The sequence below is a fragment of the Pararge aegeria genome, chromosome 6 (assembly GCF_905163445.1).
Source record: "Pararge aegeria chromosome 6, ilParAegt1.1, whole genome shotgun sequence".
NCBI classification, from domain to species: Eukaryota; Metazoa; Arthropoda; class Insecta; order Lepidoptera; family Nymphalidae; genus Pararge; species Pararge aegeria.
Genome location: NC_053185.1, coordinates 12,967,789 through 12,985,720, shown reverse-complemented (window position 1 = coordinate 12,985,720; position 17,932 = coordinate 12,967,789). Strand labels below are relative to the sequence as shown.

General features: G+C 35.4%; 2 protein-coding genes across 2 annotated transcripts in view; both read left to right on the top strand.

Moving 5' to 3' along the window:
* Window positions 1-6,511, top strand: part of LOC120624299 — a 64,448-nt gene extending 57,937 nt beyond the window's left edge. Inside the window, exons 8-11 of the mRNA XM_039890764.1 lie at window positions 233-380; window positions 2,367-2,492; window positions 4,749-4,873; window positions 6,090-6,511. Of these exons, the coding sequence (XP_039746698.1) occupies window positions 233-380; window positions 2,367-2,492; window positions 4,749-4,873; window positions 6,090-6,118 (428 nt within the window). The 3' untranslated portion in view covers window positions 6,119-6,511. The remainder of the gene's footprint in view (window positions 1-232; window positions 381-2,366; window positions 2,493-4,748; window positions 4,874-6,089) is intronic.
* A 4,105-nt stretch (window positions 6,512-10,616) lies between these two features.
* Window positions 10,617-17,678, top strand: LOC120624680. The gene is made up of 5 exons (XM_039891353.1): window positions 10,617-10,870; window positions 13,631-13,911; window positions 14,747-15,002; window positions 16,059-16,353; window positions 16,464-17,678. Exons 2-5 carry the CDS (start codon window positions 13,659-13,661, stop codon window positions 17,667-17,669), a joined length of 2,010 nt encoding a protein of 669 aa, XP_039747287.1. The 5' UTR covers window positions 10,617-10,870; window positions 13,631-13,658; the 3' UTR covers window positions 17,670-17,678.
* The last annotated feature ends 254 nt before the right edge of the window (window positions 17,679-17,932 follow it).

Sequence of the window (17,932 nt, the reverse complement as noted above, 5' to 3'; positions counted from 1 at the left end):
TACTCGTATATATATCGTAATTCTATTAAACGTTGTAAACCAATAGCTTATTTAACACTTTTGTGTCTTTGTTAGTTTATCGATTGGATAAATCGACATCCACAGGAAGGTTTCTCTGTGAAATGTACTCTATTTCACAGAGAAATCTACTAAAGATACTTTTATGGCGAAAAAGAAGTATAACTTCAAAAAGCAGCTATGTAATAAATACTTTACTTGTATTTCATTACAGATGGTACGGGTGAACGTTGTCCAATGCACGCATTCCGTTGTGGAGGACCTGGGTCTCCCTGCGTGTCCAGAGCGTCCAGATGCGATGGCACCGTGCAGTGCCCAGGCGGAGAAGACGAAAGAAACTGCCGAGCAACTAAAAGGAGAGGGTAAGATAATTTTCACTCGTAAATTCTACGAAAATATTGTTACTCCTGAATTACATACGGAGAAGTTATTAGTTGAACAAATGTTTGAGGACGTTACTGTTTGGGAGCCGATTTATTATTATTATTATTATTACTCTTTATTTGTACACCACATGAAAAATTATACAAGAAAAAAAGAAACATAAATATAGAAGCAGAATACAAAAGGCTGACTTATCGCTTAGTAGCGATAAGATCGCTTTTTGATATGGGGCCATGAACTAATAACGTCACATGTTACAACAGATCAGTCAAACCAATTACCCGAGGGAGTAGCCGTTATAGTTTTTAGTTCGGATATCTCCTTTGCATAAGACCCGTCCTGCCCAAGCCATAGAGCTTTTCCACCACAGTACAAAAAATGGGTGTCGAATCAAGTGTGACGTGATATAGATCACGATAAGTTGTCACATTGACAAGGTTGCGGGGCACCAAACGCGCAAATTTAATTTTTAGTTGTACATACGTATTTAATTCATAAATGAATAGAAATTATTATATTATTATATATTAATTGTATGAGATAATAAGAATTGTGTGTGGAGTCCACCAATCCGCATTGGGCCAGCGTGGTGGACTACGGCCTTGACCCCTTCTTATTGTAGGATACTGAACCTATGCTCTGTAGTGGGCCAGTAATGGGTTGATGTGATGATGATGATGATGATATATTTTTATACATTAATTTATTTACAATTTTATGTGTAAATATTACGCCATTGGGTGCCTGGAAGAGATCGCTATGAGCAGTGGCGTGCACTTCATATATGCTCAAAAGCACTGCATACCCTAAAATTGATATATAGGTGGTATAGGAGCAGGATTTTGGGCATTTTATGCAATTTTTCTGCTGTATGCATACCCTAGTAAGAAACCCAGTGCACGCCACTGGCTATGAGATTCTGACTTGAAGCACAAACTGCAAAATTATTGAACATTTGGCCATTTCTTTTAATGTCCCAACGCCTACCAACTCGGAAAAATCCCAAGACATACCGCTGTCGATAGCATAACTTTGTCGTATTTCTTAAAGGTTAACCCGGATAACCATGTGTGATCCTAGCAATGATTGAAATAGGGTTCCCATGGGGGCCGAGAAAGGAAATACTAATATATACTTAGATTTGATGGATCACCATAGGTATATTTGGTTCATCACCATCATCACTATATTCATCATCATCAGGTCAACCAATCGCTGGACATGGGTCTTTTGCAGGGAGTTCAAAATATCTCGGTCGCATGTCGCTTGGCTACAGCGGTTTAACAACAACAATTATATGTTAGCCGATTTTGTGAAAACCATAATAAATTAGACACTAAATCTCCACATGAATCTCTGAACTCTGTCCATCAGTGAAAACCCTCTAAAATTCAGTTCGGTTGCTTTTCAGTTTTTCGCGCCAGGTGTTTATTATGTTTAATACCTTACCAAGTTACCTTATTTTATGCATTTGTGTTTTTGCAACCTTATTTTCATATGTATTTCGACGGGCGCAGTGAGCAGCGACCCTGCTTTCTGAGTCCATGGCCGTGGGTTCGATTCCCACAACTGGAACATGTTCGTGCGATGAACATGAATGTTTTTCAGTGCCTGGGTGTTTATCTGTATATTTATGTACATACATCAAAATATTCATTAGTCATCTTAGTACCCATAACACAAGCTACGTTTACCTTATATATATACTACGACAATACACACATCGCCATCTAGCCCCAAGGTATATATATTTTTATTTCCATTTTCGTAAACAGCTATTCTAAATTTTATAGCTGCATACCGGATTCCATAAATGTTTCCCGCGTGGGTAATCCGGTCGCGCATTAACACGCAGTCCAAGAGCGAAAAACTCAAGAAAATGCGTGTAATAGATTCCAAGAAGGCACAACAGGTCGCCTACGTAGTTTTGTGCGTTGTATAACAGTACGGTCGTGTTTTTCCAGTTGCCCGCGACACACATTCCGCTGCGGGTCGGGCGAGTGCCTGCCGGAGTACGAGTTTTGCAATGCTATCATCTCTTGCAAGGACGCCTCAGACGAGCCGCCGCACCTCTGCAATGAGCAATCAAGGTAAATTACTGTTACCAATCATATTACAACTAAATGTTATTATAGATGCATTACAGATGGTTTTCTTTTTGCATTTCACTTCAAGTAACCCCTTGATTACAATCTAGCCTCGCAGTGAGTTGTGATGCAGTCTAAGAAGGTAGCGGGCAGTGGCGTGCAATTAATACATGCAAAAAAGCACTGGCTGCTCTAAAATTGATAAATAACTCGTATAAGAGGAGAATTTTAGCCTTTTTATGCTATTTTCCTGCTGTATGCATACCCTGGTAAGAAACCCAGTGCACGCCACTGGTAGCGGGGTAACCTGTTAGGGATATGGCAGTTATATTAAGCCCATATCACTAATCTGTATCTTCGTGGCAAACAACCAAAACGCTAAATCGCGCGCTGGCACGTCTTTGTCGATAGACAACGGTTACTTATCTATCAATCGGCCTCTCACCTAACTGGACAAGACGAAATTCAGAAATTCCATTTTTGAAGTGAAACTTCTTTAGAATTGTTCTGATTTCAAAACGGATGCAACGGAAAAAACGACAGGTAAGAGACACAAATATAAAAATATGTAGGATTCAGCCGGCGAGAGAATGAGATAGAACACATGTGTTTTTATAATTATTGAAGGGAAATTAGAACCAATGTGATTTTAAAAACTCGATGTAACGCAATGTTTCACGATCAAGATAGAGACAGATTTATAGACGGCACATGTATGAGATAGAATACATTACACATTTCGTTTCGTATTTAAGTTACCAAGGAAACCGAATAATATCTAGATAAAGAAATAAACACATAAATAAACACAGAGTGAGATAGAAAACATTATGCATTTTTTAACTATTCTAGTTACCATGGAAACTAAATAATAAACCTTACATTTATCCTAATAGTTCTGCCGTGTGTAAATAAATTCCACAGTATTTTTTTTTTACTCATTCGCAATTAATCTAACAGTTTGATACAATTATCTATGCAGTAAATCTACATAGCAGAAATAAACACATAAATAAACACAGAGTGAGATAGAAAACATTATGCATTTTTTAACTATTCTAGTTACCATGGAAACTAAATAATAAACCTTACATTTATCCTAATAGTTCTGCCGTGTGTAAATAAATTCCACAGTATTTTTTTTTTACTCATTCGCAATTAATCTAACAGTTTGATACAATTATCTATGCAGTAAATCTACATAGCACATAAAAACAGTTTTCTTTAAAAATCTCATTAGCCATTAGGTATTTACATTTATATTAATCTGGTTGATTAATGCAATATAATTGTTTTACATACATGTTATAAGCTTAAGATAAAACTGCAATCACCTTTTCAACGATTCATGTTAAAATTACCGGAAGTAGGTAGATATGACCCCGTCATGCCATCACAACACAAAAATGCACTAAAAACAAATGCATTTGACAAGATTTTCATTTTAATGGATATGAAAATTAGCTTTTGATAGTTATAAGTTTACCTATAGGTACACTTATATTTTAACATTATATTCACGGACAACTTCTATCGCGTACGTACATAGGGTTAGCACCAGTGTCGTGCATTACGTAGATACGTAAAATCAGTGCATACCCTGCCCTCAGCGCCTCTCTCACCCTCAGGTAGATATACTATTTGAGGTTTTAAAAATAGAATAAACAGTGAAAATAAAACATGAAATTGGTTAAAATCGTTTATACTTCTATGCAAATTAAATGCCCGTCAAGTCCCTTGTCATGGCTTAGAACTACAATACGCAACCTTCATAATATTTCGATTGTTTATTCTAGTTTTATATTTTAAACGGTACCTATATCATACAAGAAATTGTTAGATAGATTTACCTATGACAAAAAAATATAAACAGTAACTCATGTGGGTAACATAAAATATCACGTTACCAATTTTTTTTCATGCATACCCAGATCAAAGTCAAGTAAAATATTTTTTTATTTAAATAGGAACATATATGGCACTTTTGATGTGTACATTATATGTAAAATATAACATAGAAGTGATTTGATGACAAACTTAGCCGGTTGTTTTTTTTTGCTATCACCATCACACATTGTCATTTAAAACTATTAAAGAAGCAACCTGGTTAGAGGCATTTACACCCAAGCATTTTTATCGTTGACGAAATCCTTAATACTATAATGGTACTTTTCTATAAGCTAACGTTTATTAACACAAACTTTGATCAAAAACCCTATGCTTGGTTAACTGGTTAACACAGTAAATATTCATTTATAGGTGGAGAGCGGCGGACTTCTGCCCACTAAGATGTGGGAACGGCCGATGCCGCAGCACAGCCGTAGCTTGCTCGGGGCGTGACGGATGTGGCGACAATAGCGACGAGATCGCATGCTCTGTCTGCAGTAAGTCCGATTTCTTTCACTAGACCACCAACCCGCAGTGTGCCAGTGTTTTGGATTACGGCCTAAACCCCTCTTATTCTGAGAGTCCTGTACTGTGCCGGTATTGGGTTTATGACGATAATTGCTTAAAACAACCACTAGTGGACAGAAGCAGGCGTTACTTTGCGAATATCCATTGTTATGATCTTAACAATTATTCATTGTAAAGTCAACATCTCCTGAGGATGCTCCGGTTTCGGAGCGAAACGTGCGTAGAGGGTACATTGCCCAAGATATTTTTGGTGTGGAGTATAAGGATTGAAGAAATTATAAACACCACAAAGATTCTCCTGCTTTTCGCGGAGTATAACAAATTAAGCTTAATATTCATAATAAAATAACCGCCTCTACTAAAGCATGCAGATGCTTTCACCACTGTGAGGTTTTTTTTTGTTATTCCCCTACAAGTTAGCCCTTGACTGCAATCTCAGCTGGTAGTAAATGATCATGCAGTCTAAGATTGTAGCGGGCTAACCTATAACGGAGTACACGACCTACGGCACACCCCTAATCGGTTTCAAGGCGAGAGTGGTAGAGTGGCTGTGGGAAAATATTTGCATTATTTAGGTATGGAATATTGTCTAAGTTGTAAATTTCTAATACAATATACAATACCGTACCTACTTCGAAAAGCTTTGACCAAATAACGGTAAAGTTGGTAAAATTTAACAATTTATGTCCACTTGAAGTATTTAGGACGTATTTAACCAGATGCTTCTCTACAATAGAAGTCGCTAACATTTGAACAGGCGTGTTGGTTCCCAACTAGACCTCTGAACGACTTTCAAACGAATGAAAAGTTACACTATACGATGATGATAAACTATACTCATTAAAGATTTTAAACAAAGATTTTCGTGGTTAATGAACATTTCTTAAATATTAGGATCGTGGATATTACGATCCATGCAACTGGGTCGAAATAGAATAGAATAGAATAGAAAAACTTTATTGCAACACAACACAATAGGAAAAATACAAGGAAAACAATAATAGTACTTAGTGCTAGGGTGCAAAGGCGGCCGTATCACTAAAAGTGATCTTTTAAAGGCAACCTGAGCGTACGAAGCCGATAAAAAAGTGGAAAGTGGAAATATTGACAAATCAAAAAATATTATCGTGGTATATACCCGTTAAACTATATTTAAGAAACTATACTCGTTATTTTCTTTTTCAGGATGTCCATCCGCTCCTATGCTGCCTTGAGATCTTTAAAATATGCGACTGCGTAATACCCATACGGATCTAACAGCCAATCTAATAATGCCCACGTGGAAAGCTTGTCATCTGCCAAGAATAAATTATAACTTACTATTATATTTAAAAGTTTAAGACTTAACACCGACTCGTGATCGGAAAATGTACGCACTATTTAAATATATGTTATATTTTGGGAACACACTAAATATATAGATGATCTGGTAATATATCAGATCATGTATATATTAATTTTACACCGTTAAAACCTAGGTGACAAAAATTTCCGGTTTTCATTGGGAAATTTTCGACCAATACTATGCTGGGAATATTAACAGTTTTTATCTCAGATTTGTGTGTGTTCCCAAATTTTTGTGTATCTCTGGGAAACCATAACCTTACACATTTGCAAGTAGGGTATTTAGTTTTCAATCTATTAGATTCACTATTTCTGATAATACCAATTGAAAACTTCAAAAATATTGTAAAAAGTTAGCTATAAAATTGAATTTCAAATCGCAATTGATATTATAATATATTTATATAATTTTATAGTAGCTTCTATCTACTGCAGTATTTTCCATTAGCTAGATAAGAACAACTAAAGTAGTGAACTAAATCTTAGGTGTTTACGTTTTCTTAGCAGCGTTCGAGTTTGCGTCCGGCGTGCAACCAATCACAAGGCTCCTGCTATAGCGCGTTTTGTGATTGGTCGTACGCCCGGTAAACTTGAACTCCGCTAAGGACTCAAGTCGGATGCGGCGATACGGCCTTAGCGATTCGCTGTGAATACGATGAAAAATCTATTTTTCCTATCATAAGTTTCTTAGCATTTATTACTTAGTTTAATTTTTTGCATTACAGCCCACCCCCAAGATATATGTCCATCCTGTATATAGATTTAAAGCAAGCCCAAGTACCTTGAACTGGCTTTTAGTAATTATTTAGGACATAAAGACTGAGTACGGACATTGAACTACAATAATTACATTTGGAAATATCTATTAAAAAAAGTCCCTAGATGTATTTTTTTATCTTTATAAGGTACCTTGCTATAAACAAGTTTGAGGTTTTACATAAATGTAGTATGTATCTTAGTATTCGTATCTATATGCTTACATTATTTTCTTGCATTTAAAATATGGGTATCTAGCTATCTAATTCACAAGTTGATTAACCTTTATTCTCCTGTACATAATATATTTCCTGGAATAAACATTTTCCTGACTCTAATTAGATATAGGTATGAGTAGAAAAACCAATAAATATTTCTAAATACAAGTGGGAAATGTATTGATATCATTAAAATCAAGTTAAATCGTTGGTTTCCTGTTCAAAATTTGCCCTTATTTATTTATTTCCGGTCGTTTTATATCTACAAAGATTAAATAGGAGATACATAGTTACTTAAGTTAAATGAAAACTACGTTATGAAGGTAACTAGCTGTACATACATAATCAACTTTTTTTTTCATACGAAAAATCGCCTAAAAAGAGATTTACTTAGTTTAACTTTAGTTAAGTAAGTAGGAATTGGTACCTTTATCCGTGGCACCTGCTAAAGCAATAAGAGATAAGACCTCTTATAGCTAACTACTTGTGAAAAACTGTATTTTTATAAAACATGGAGCACTCTCGACCGTAATTGTGAATGCAGCTGAATGCTGAAGACAACGCTTTTTCTAGCATTGCATTGTATGGATAAGAGGATATAATTTGCTTAATTCTATTTTGTATCTTAGCTACAATTCAACCAATAATTTTGAATAGTATGTTCTACTGGGTATTTTCTAATAAAATCGGTTTCAAAATATTATAACTTACATCGGAAACTAAATTGAAATTCTACAACTAATTATTTTGTCTTGACATGGCTGCTTAGCCAGAGATAGAATAATATTTGTGACGTCATACGCCAGTAATCCTATGGTAGGTATGTATCAATAAATTCTAATTTGCGTATCGCAACGAGTGACATTTTAGTATCGTATGATTATACTTACCATTTTTTTTTTGTGAACAAATATTAACGTAAATAATTGGCACAGATAAATAATCAGAATGTTCAATAGATTAAATTTACGTAAGATTGTGATTTTGTTAATTTAATTAATTATACCTACATAAAATCTTGATTTTGTTAAATAACAGGGCAAGCTAAGCTAACTTTTCTAGTTACTTGCAGCTAGTAGTCCATTTTGAAACTTGTGGTTAGCATATTGCGATAATCGCTATTGTTGTTGTTTTACATAAAATAACAAACAGGTTTCCTGAAAGATTTTAGCTAGGGTGGTCAATCTCCAGAAAGATTTTCCAACTAGGGGGCTGGGGGATTATAGTGCACAACAAAGGTGCACTCAAACTTCCCTCTTAGTCCAATGAGACGGCAGATCAGGCGTTGGATGTCGGTCCAGCGCTTAACGTGCTCTCCGAGGCACGGGGGTGTATCACCGCCAATTGGCAAACTCCGGACTAGTACTCATAATATCTTGATAGAAAAACCCAATACTAATCATTGTCGAATAGGATAACCACTAGACCAACAAAGTTATTGTAACCAATAGTAGAGTAGGGTCATTTTGCTGTCAACCAATCACAAAGCATTCATTTGCCATTGTCGCGATTACTACCTAAATGCTAGAGATAGTTGTTTAAAAAAAGTAGTCTTAACCCAGTAAATTATTAAAAGGTATTTTTTTTTCTTTAGAAAACCTTAGTAGAGCTAAGACCTGTGTGAAATGTCGCGTTTAATTTATTGTAATATAATTCGTGTGTGTGTGAATGTGAATAAATAAATATATTTAAAAATAAATGAATTATTTAAACCATAAGAAATAGTATCTTTTAACGATCCCATTAATCAACAGCCAATATTCTTAAGTCTGAAATAAACCTTAATCTAGCGGTTGATTAGTTAGTTCAGACTTCAGAACCAAAAAACTGGAAGTTCATAATAGATACTAAACGAGTATAAAATGGCGTGATCAGACGGACGACAAATTGTGGTTGGTTTTAATATAAATCGTTGTGCGTGGTTGATATCACCCACAAAACTTACGCAGATGGTACCAAACCTCTTTTGTCATTCGTCTGTATGCAGTGGCGTGCACTGCATACATGCACAAAAGCTCTGCCTACCCTAAAATGTTTGTATAACACATAAATGCGAGGATTTTTACATTTTATGGCATCTTCCTTCTTTATGCATACCCTGGTGAAAAACCCTGTGCAAGCCACTGTCTGCATGCCACTCGTCAACCACAACCCGAACACGGACACTCCTGACCACGCCCGGCGCTCCACTGCCCATTTTACCTCAGTATATGCATTGGCGGCTTCAAGTCACGCTCTTTAACTTTTTGTATCCATACTAATATTATAGATGCGTCTAAGTCAATATTATATGTGTATGTTTGTTTGTTACCTATGTCCGACTCAACAGCTGAACAGATCTTGATGAAATTTAGCACACATGTAGCTTGCATCCTGGAGATGGACGTAGGTTAATATTTATCCCAGAACTTTTATAAAAAATATAAAACGGATTAAATAAAAAATGTACTTATGCATAGCTTGAATGCTTAGATTATCTTGTTGAAATAATGTATAGAGAAAGTTTGCATCATTCATCTTGGAGATGGCCGTGGAATACTTTTCCCGGGAACATTTCTTTATTTTGTAATAAATAATACCTAACGAAAACAATTCTTTTGACAAGGAATCCTTCATTTGAGAAGGGGTACCTACTTACAGCAACATAACAGAACTAGCAAAGGCGAGGAAAAACATTTTTACGAAATTCTATAAAAACTTCATAAAAACGTTGACCTCTGGTGGGAGGCTTTGGCCGTGGCTAGTTACCACCCTACCGGAAAAGACGTCCCGCTAAGCTATTTAGTGTTCCGGTGCGATGTCGCTTAGAAACCAATAAGGCCTACCATACTCGGTACTCCCTAACAGGTTAACACGATACGCAGTTGGTTTTCAGTCAAGGGCTAACTTGTAGCCGAATAAAAAAAAAGAAGATAAACAAAAGAGTTGAATTTAATATTAAACAATGATAAAGGGTTCGATTCCGGCAGGAGCAATTTGGAAATTTATAAATATTAAATTTTTTCTGCTCTGGTCTGGTGGGACGCTTCGGCCGTTGCTACCCACCGCCGCGCCGTGCTTTCCAGTACGATGTCGCGTAGAAACCAAAGTGTTGGATTGCAGCCAAACTTTGACGTGTGCTAGAATTAAAAAAAAACTTAAATAATGATACCTCACCAGTTACTACCAACCTACTAAGAATGTGTAATTTGCCGAGCTTTTCTAGCTAGAGCAAGATTTTTCAGTGCAATTTGTTGCACCTACCCTTATATTCACAAATTTACAGTGCCATGTAGCCCTTGCATTGAGCCTGGCGTGGATATTGATAACTCTATTGCGAGCATGCGTAGTAGGGTGTTTGTGATGTCAATTCCAGAAAACTCTTATTGTACCGTCTCGCCCCGTGATATTTACATTCGTCAAAACATTTGTTCCGGAATCAATAAACAGAATAAATATACCTACTTAAGTAAATGAAATATCGGTAAAACAGTAAGTGAGTAAAACATCTAAGAGAGTTCATTTTGTGTAACAAAACTAGGTAGAGCCAAAACTCCAGTGCATTTACTTTGTTGATTAAGCCAGTGCTCGATAAAAGATGATGATGATGAGATAAAACATTGGTCTCCATTTCAGAGAGGCTCAAGAAACTACAATTATTCTTAGCAGGTAGGTAGTGTTTAAATGTTTGGTCTGCGAAGCTTTTTTTTTTTTTTTTTTTATACTACTGTAGTAGTTAAGCCGTGAATGCAATCTTACCTGGTGGTAAATGATTGTGTGGTCCAACATGGTAACGGGCTAACCTAGTAGGAGTACGGCACCTAAGATCGGGTTCTAAGCGGTTTCGTATCGGAACGCCAAGCCGTTCGGTTCTGTAACCAGCCAGTTCGTAATTCAGATCAGAATAAAGAAGAAGGATTGAAAGGATAATTAATCTCCAAAAAAATAATTATTAAATACTTAACTACGCCGTAAAAATGATACTCTTAGTTGAATCGTATACAGAAAGTAAAACAAGAAAATTCCTTTCATTTTTTTTAAAGTCTTAGTAGTTGTGTTGGTATTTAAGATTACCATTAAGTCTTAAGTGAGTGGGTTGTAGCTGCGTGCTGAGAAGTTTTTTCCTCTATCTCCATTAATCTCCAAATAACTTCAAACTGAAGATACAATAAAAAGATTTTTATTAAAATCATATTAGGTATGACTGAGCTTTAGTGTAAAATTAACAAAATCGATCATTCCCTGTCCAACACTTTTCCACACTAACGTATTTCGGGATAAAAATATCTGTTAAGGGTTCCATATCGATATTTAAACTCCCCTTACTAAAATGTATACGATGTTTTGTAATTTCCTATAACTACATGGTTTGTTACACAATTTAACACTTAAATAACCAAAAACTATGTTAGTGAGTTTATTATCTATCCTCTGATTAGGACAATGATATCAGATATATATTTTAAATGCACAAACTAACTAGACAATGGTACGCATGACTAACAGGTTGTAATTTTACGAGGTTCAAATAAATGCAAAACCCCCTTAATCATTACCTACCTATCTATTTTACATGATTACAGAACTGAATAAATAGATTATAAATGGTTCGTATTTCGTAAGTTTTTACTATATTATAGAACTGATAAACTGGGTAAGTAGACAAATAATGGTGCAGGTTTTCTCATCCAACTCGTCCATCCATCCCAGCCCCCTACAATTTATAGATTTTTCTAAATAGTGCACTTTTCAGCGAAAGCTGTGATAGCCCAGTGGGTAGGACTTCGGCTTCACTTTCGGGGAGCCCAGTTCGATCCCAGCGCGCACCTCTAACTTTTTTAAGTTATGTGCGTTTTAAACAATTAAAATATCACTTGCTTCAAAAGTGAAGGAAAACATTGTGAGGAAACCTGCATGCCTGAGAGTTCTCTATGTTTTTAAGGGTGTGTAGAGTCCACCAAACCGCACTGGGCCAGCGTGGTGGACTACGGGCCTGATGATGATGATGACACTTTTCAGTTAAGAATTGTATAATTTGAATTAAGATTGAGCTGACCATAAATATTTTTTAGATATTCCAGATAAATTAATAAACCTAGTAATAAATACTATACCAAAAAAAACTCTTTAGGTAATTGCCAGTCTTAAAGTACATAAATATAAAAAAAAACTATAAATAAAAAGAGGTTCCTGATCTGACGATACTCGATGCCCTCAGGCCAAGTCACTGAGAAAGACGTCACACTAAATTACTTTTTCCTGAATTATGTTCTCCTGATTTCACTCCATAAATAATACTTTAATTTAACCGTCAGTTTATCCAGCATCACCTGCGCTACCAGGTACCTTGCGAGATGAATTGTTTACCATGCAATTTAATGAATGCCACAGCATTTGTAAACAACCAAGAAACATTGTTTGTCAAAACATAACAATTTATTTTTACTTGGTATACAATAGGTACATCGCTCGTAACCCAACCACGGTTCTTGAGTAGGTAGGTAAATTCCGCTAACATATAAAATTCATGTCTTCTTTGGAAAGACGTAACCAGACGACTCAGTTTGAAATCGCAATAACAAAATGTGTCCTAACTCTCATAACAAGGTTAGTGATGTACTTAGCTCAGTCTTAATTTTTTATTAGATAGGTAGGTTAATACTTACTGGAGTATTCTTAACCTTCAAAGTTCGTGGTTTCCTAAGGTTACTTCGTGATTTAATCTGTCAGTTAATGCGTGTTAACAATTATAATAATTGACTATCCACGGACCAAGGCGTGTTATTAGGTAATATGTTTCTTCGATGCATTAAATATCATACTATCAGTGATGTTTTCAATATAAATGTATGTATCAAACGTAAGCCCATTGAAAATTCTATTTATGAAATAAGAATAATATCTTAAATGTTAAATAGATTTTTTTCCTTTAAGACCAGGTCATACAAAAAAAAAATAACTAGCCGATTATGCTTCTTTGGGAAAATTTGTTATATTTGGAATCTAGCTTTAGTTTTTAATTGGCAAAAGGGTACAATAATATACACCACCTACTATAATTGAACATTCTATGATTTTTTAAGAAATGCGAAAATATGTATATATTGTAATTAATTTATTATGCCTGTTTGTGTCAGGTAACTAGGTTAGACATTTATAGGGCCGAGTAAAATTAGCTGGTAATACTATTGATTGATTTTTGACAAGAGAGGTGCTGTGTTTCTTGCTGCTGAGATAACAATTAGGTATGCGCTTGTCAACAGTAAAGTCTGATGTAAAGCAATAATGGGCAATGAAGCAATGACCTATACGCTCTTGGCTTGCTCTTAGAAAGGCACTCAAACCGAAAATGAAGCTAAAAAGAAGAAGGAAGGAGAATAAACGTTTCTTTAATGCATTATTATCATAACAGGCTTTTTCTATTTTCAGATTGAAGAGTTTAAGACGCAAATTGAACATGAATGCAGTAAAAATAACATTATGGATGGTAACAGTTAGTTTATCGATTTTTGTGTTAATTATATACCACCTATACCATTTCTCATTTGCACGGAATCATCACAATACAAACAAAATATATCAACAACTCCCATCAAGCACGAAACGGAATTTTGACACTCCCATGAGGCACATACCATTAGATGAGATTTATAAAGACATACGGCTCCATGATCAGGACCTTTCGCTTGAATTCGAGGAGACTAGACGAGGTATTTTTTTAATTAGTACTACATAAAGAAAGTTTTTAGTAAATTTTAAAATAAGATATGTAGGTACCTATATTAGTTGCATACTAATAAGCAATGCCAGTAAATTCAGCTTCTCCCATAAAGTATCATGTATTGTAAAATGTTATGACCTGCATAGTTTTTTTTTTGTAGGTATATTATATTTCATTTCTGCCACCAAGTAGGTTGTCAATAAACAGTAGATAAGCGAGTCGCAATAAAAACTTTTGTATACAATTGAGTCTGTCCTAAATTACTACGTATACGGCAAAGTATCCACGCGCCGACAGCGCGCAAATATGGCGCCTTTGGAAACACCATCATGTCAACAGGTGGACGTTCACTTCTGGACATAAGTATTTTCCAGAATTTCCATAACTCCACGGTTTTTGCTGTCTATTTTAATCCAGCGACTACGTGGAACAAGTTTTATGTTTTCTGTGGACCTCTTTTTGGGGTCCATCCAAAGTATCCCGATGCTATCTATCAGTCTATCAGTGCTCTAAGCAAAGGGCCCCACTCTAGTGCTACTTCAGCCTCGGAACTCTATGATCTATGTCAATTGGATTTTCTACGGATCACATATTTCTGATTTGATCACGTAGATCAAACATACAACTAACTCCCTGTCTCTTTTGAGGATGTCCTTCCGCCTCGTGGTTCATAAAACTATGTGTTCAAGTTTAAGAAGCACATACATTTTGTACCGATACCTACGGATACAAAGATCGAGGCAGGCTACGCAAATTGGGCAAGAACTCCTTAAATTAGTTGGTAAGTATTTGATAGGTATTAAACCTTTTCCTTTTTATTTCAGTTAAATATACGATAAACACTCCAGGTTGTCGTATCCCACATGCAGTGGTTAATTACAAAAAAAAACAAAATAAAAGAAAGAGCGGTTTTTGTGGATATCGTGCAATTTATTTTGAAAGAGAAGGTGTGGATAAATTGCGTGCGGTTATAAATGAGAAAGCCTTAAGGAAATATCTTAGAAGAAGCAAAAGTTACCACTGTTGTTATAGATTCTTCCAAAGATCGACAAGACCTGGCTTTGAACATAGAACGCTTCGGTGAGTTAAACTAATGGAATTCAAAAGGATAGTTTAGAACGTGAGGGTTTGCCAATAATCACAGTAATCACGCTGGGCATATGGATTTGGGATAGCAGTAGACGGTAGTAGTAGTACAGAGGACTTTACTGCAGGTTTTCCGTTGAATTCCCAATGTATTTTCATTTGCCGTCACCACGCGGCACACCAATTCGAATAAACAACATTAATGCGGAATTTTCATACTAGTTTTGGGGTTCGATCCTATACCTATAGATATTTCTATTTGCAATAAAATATTTATATAACAATATATTTTTTCTAATGGTATTATCACCTCATAACACTCATTTGTACATATTCATATTCTGAGACGCACTGGGTAAATTATTCTTACGTACCATCGATCACTAATAAAAATAGATACACAGTCCCATACAAAAGTTCACTTAAAAACTGTCCTCACTCATCTTTAGTTATAGTTAATATAAACATACATGAATGCAAATATTACTTTCTTACTTACTTTTTATTAGAGATCATTTCTGCGTGATAGCTGGTAGAGTCACTACAAACAGACAGACTTCACGTTTCAAAAGTGCTTATGGCCTACTTGAAATAAATGAATTTTGAATTTGAATTTGAAAAGTTTAAACATATTGGTAATCTAAATACAGAGTTCTTCAGAAGGAAGTCGTATGAAATGTCAAAACTAATAATAAAATATGTCCGCGATATCCATTTTTAGATCCATCGCAGATCAACTCCATATTGTTTTAATGTCGTCTCGTGGGGATTCTTAGCACTGTTCACCGTCCCATCTAAGGGATGCCAAAACTATTTTTGTCTAAATCTTTTCCTTGTTACTACACCGATGAATTGAAGTTTTTGTAAGCTCTCGATAGTTAGATAGCCTGCATCCTCCGACCAGAGAATATGTAATAATTATACCACCCGCGCCGGTCAGTAGAAACTCGTACATTTTCCAGTAGGTTAGGTTGACATTTGGGTCAGATTTAATAAACAATCGCTTATTCTTAATTCAAAGCTCTCAACTGATGTGAGCATCTGTTTCAGGTTCTCAAAATGTAAAAACTTGCAACACAAAGAAACAATAGTCTTGGAACAAGATTTTATTAATGTTCAATGTTTTGAAAATACGGCGAGGAATCAAACACACCGTATATATGATGACGTATATGCATTTTGTAAAAGAATTAAATTAAGAAACGAGACAAGATGCGGGACAAAGTATAATGTGTTACTCTTAGGAATGGATTCAATGTCTTTATCTCGTTTTGCTCAGACAATGTCTAAAACGGCGAAGTTCGTGGATAGCAAATTTTGGCCAAACTACAGAGGATATCATAAGGTATTTAAATCCGTGAAAAAAATTTGATTAAATTATACCTATGCAATAGTTTATTGCAAATAACGATTATTAAACTATATTCGTTATTATTAATAAATTATAAATTGCAGGTAGGTGACAATACCTTCCCTAATTTGATGGCTTCTTTAACGGGTCTGAACATATCGACTATTGTGAAATCGTGCTCAGGAAGGATGGACCAATGCAACGACAAGCTGATTTGGTCTATCTTCAAAAGCTCTGGTTACGTAACTGCATATGGAGAAGATCATTTGCGGCTTCCTGATATTTTTAGTAAGGACTTTATATACCGGCAATCTCCTACAGATCACTACATAAGACCGTTTTTCTTAAAAGAGGAAAACGAAATAAACAATCATTCATTACTTTGCGCTGGAAAGATCTCAGCCGGTCAGCAGCTACTGGACTACGCAATGAATTTCGTTTTGACATACCGAGACGATCCTTTCTTTGGTTTTTTCTGGATGAACTCTTTCAGCCACAACATGAACAACCATCCAGAAGATGCAGACCAAATGTTTGAGAGCTTTTTAAGCCGTCTCACCTATTCGAGGGCATTCGACAAAACGTTCATCATATTTCTGAGCGATCATGGAATTCGGTTTGGTGAAAATCGCCTTCTAGTAGAATCATACTACGATGATCGTATGCCATTACTTTATATCTGGCCACCTCGAAAATTCAAAATGAATCACCCCAGTAAACTGAAGGCATTAATTAAAAACCAATTCCGATTGATCACTCCATACGATTTGTATAAAACGCTTTTAGAAATAAATGAATTATCCCAATGCGATGCATCCCAATGCGATGTAGAAAAAGACACTTCTATTCCCAAACACCAAAGTATTTTCAGTGTTATTAGCCCTAATCGCACTTGCCAGGACGTTGGCATTCACGATAAATGGTGCAGTTGCCACAATTTGTATCCCCTTGACGCCGAAGACGCAGAGGGGATTAGGAGTGTTAATTTCGCTGTATCGCACATTCAGTCAGTGAGGAAAAATATAAAAACGAAACGATGTTGGAGTTGCGCACATCTTTCACTTAAAAATGTAAGCAGAATTCATTTCTACTATGACAAAGACAAGGTGAATCTTTATTTTGTTGTAGCATTTTCTATGAGTCCAATAAATATTTTTTATGAGGCCACTGTACTACATAAAGATACAGAAATGAATCTTGTTGGCTCCGTTAGCATTATATCACCCTACAAAGGATTTGGCGACTGCACTATTAAACACAAAGATAGAATATATTGCGTGTGCCAAAAATATAACGATTGTGGCACTTAAGTGCTAAAAGTTTATTCTTTTAAATATTATATAAACCAAATAGTATTAATCTATCTGTGATAATTATTTCATTAGTTATTTAATTAAATATAGTTAAAATGGTATTTTTATGCTCCTAAAATTTAAAGTTTTTTTTTTAAACCAAATGACTAATGCGAAATTAAATTAATGTTGTACCCCAGATAATTTGTTTCTACTATGTACATATTTTTCAAATAATGTAGTGCTAAATACTTAGTAAAATCAATAAAGGTGCGCACAAA

Excerpts from the sequence above, each read along its gene's own strand:
- LOC120624680 (XM_039891353.1), top strand. The coding sequence starts at position 13,659 with ATGAATGCAGTAAAAATAACATTATGGATGGTAACAGTTAGTTTATCG. Across the intron at positions 13,912-14,746 it reads ATTCGAGGAGACTAGACGAG|TTAAATATACGATAAACACT; the intron begins GTATTTTTTTAA and ends TTTTTATTTCAG. Across the intron at positions 16,354-16,463 it reads ACTACAGAGGATATCATAAG|GTAGGTGACAATACCTTCCC; the intron begins GTATTTAAATCC and ends TATAAATTGCAG.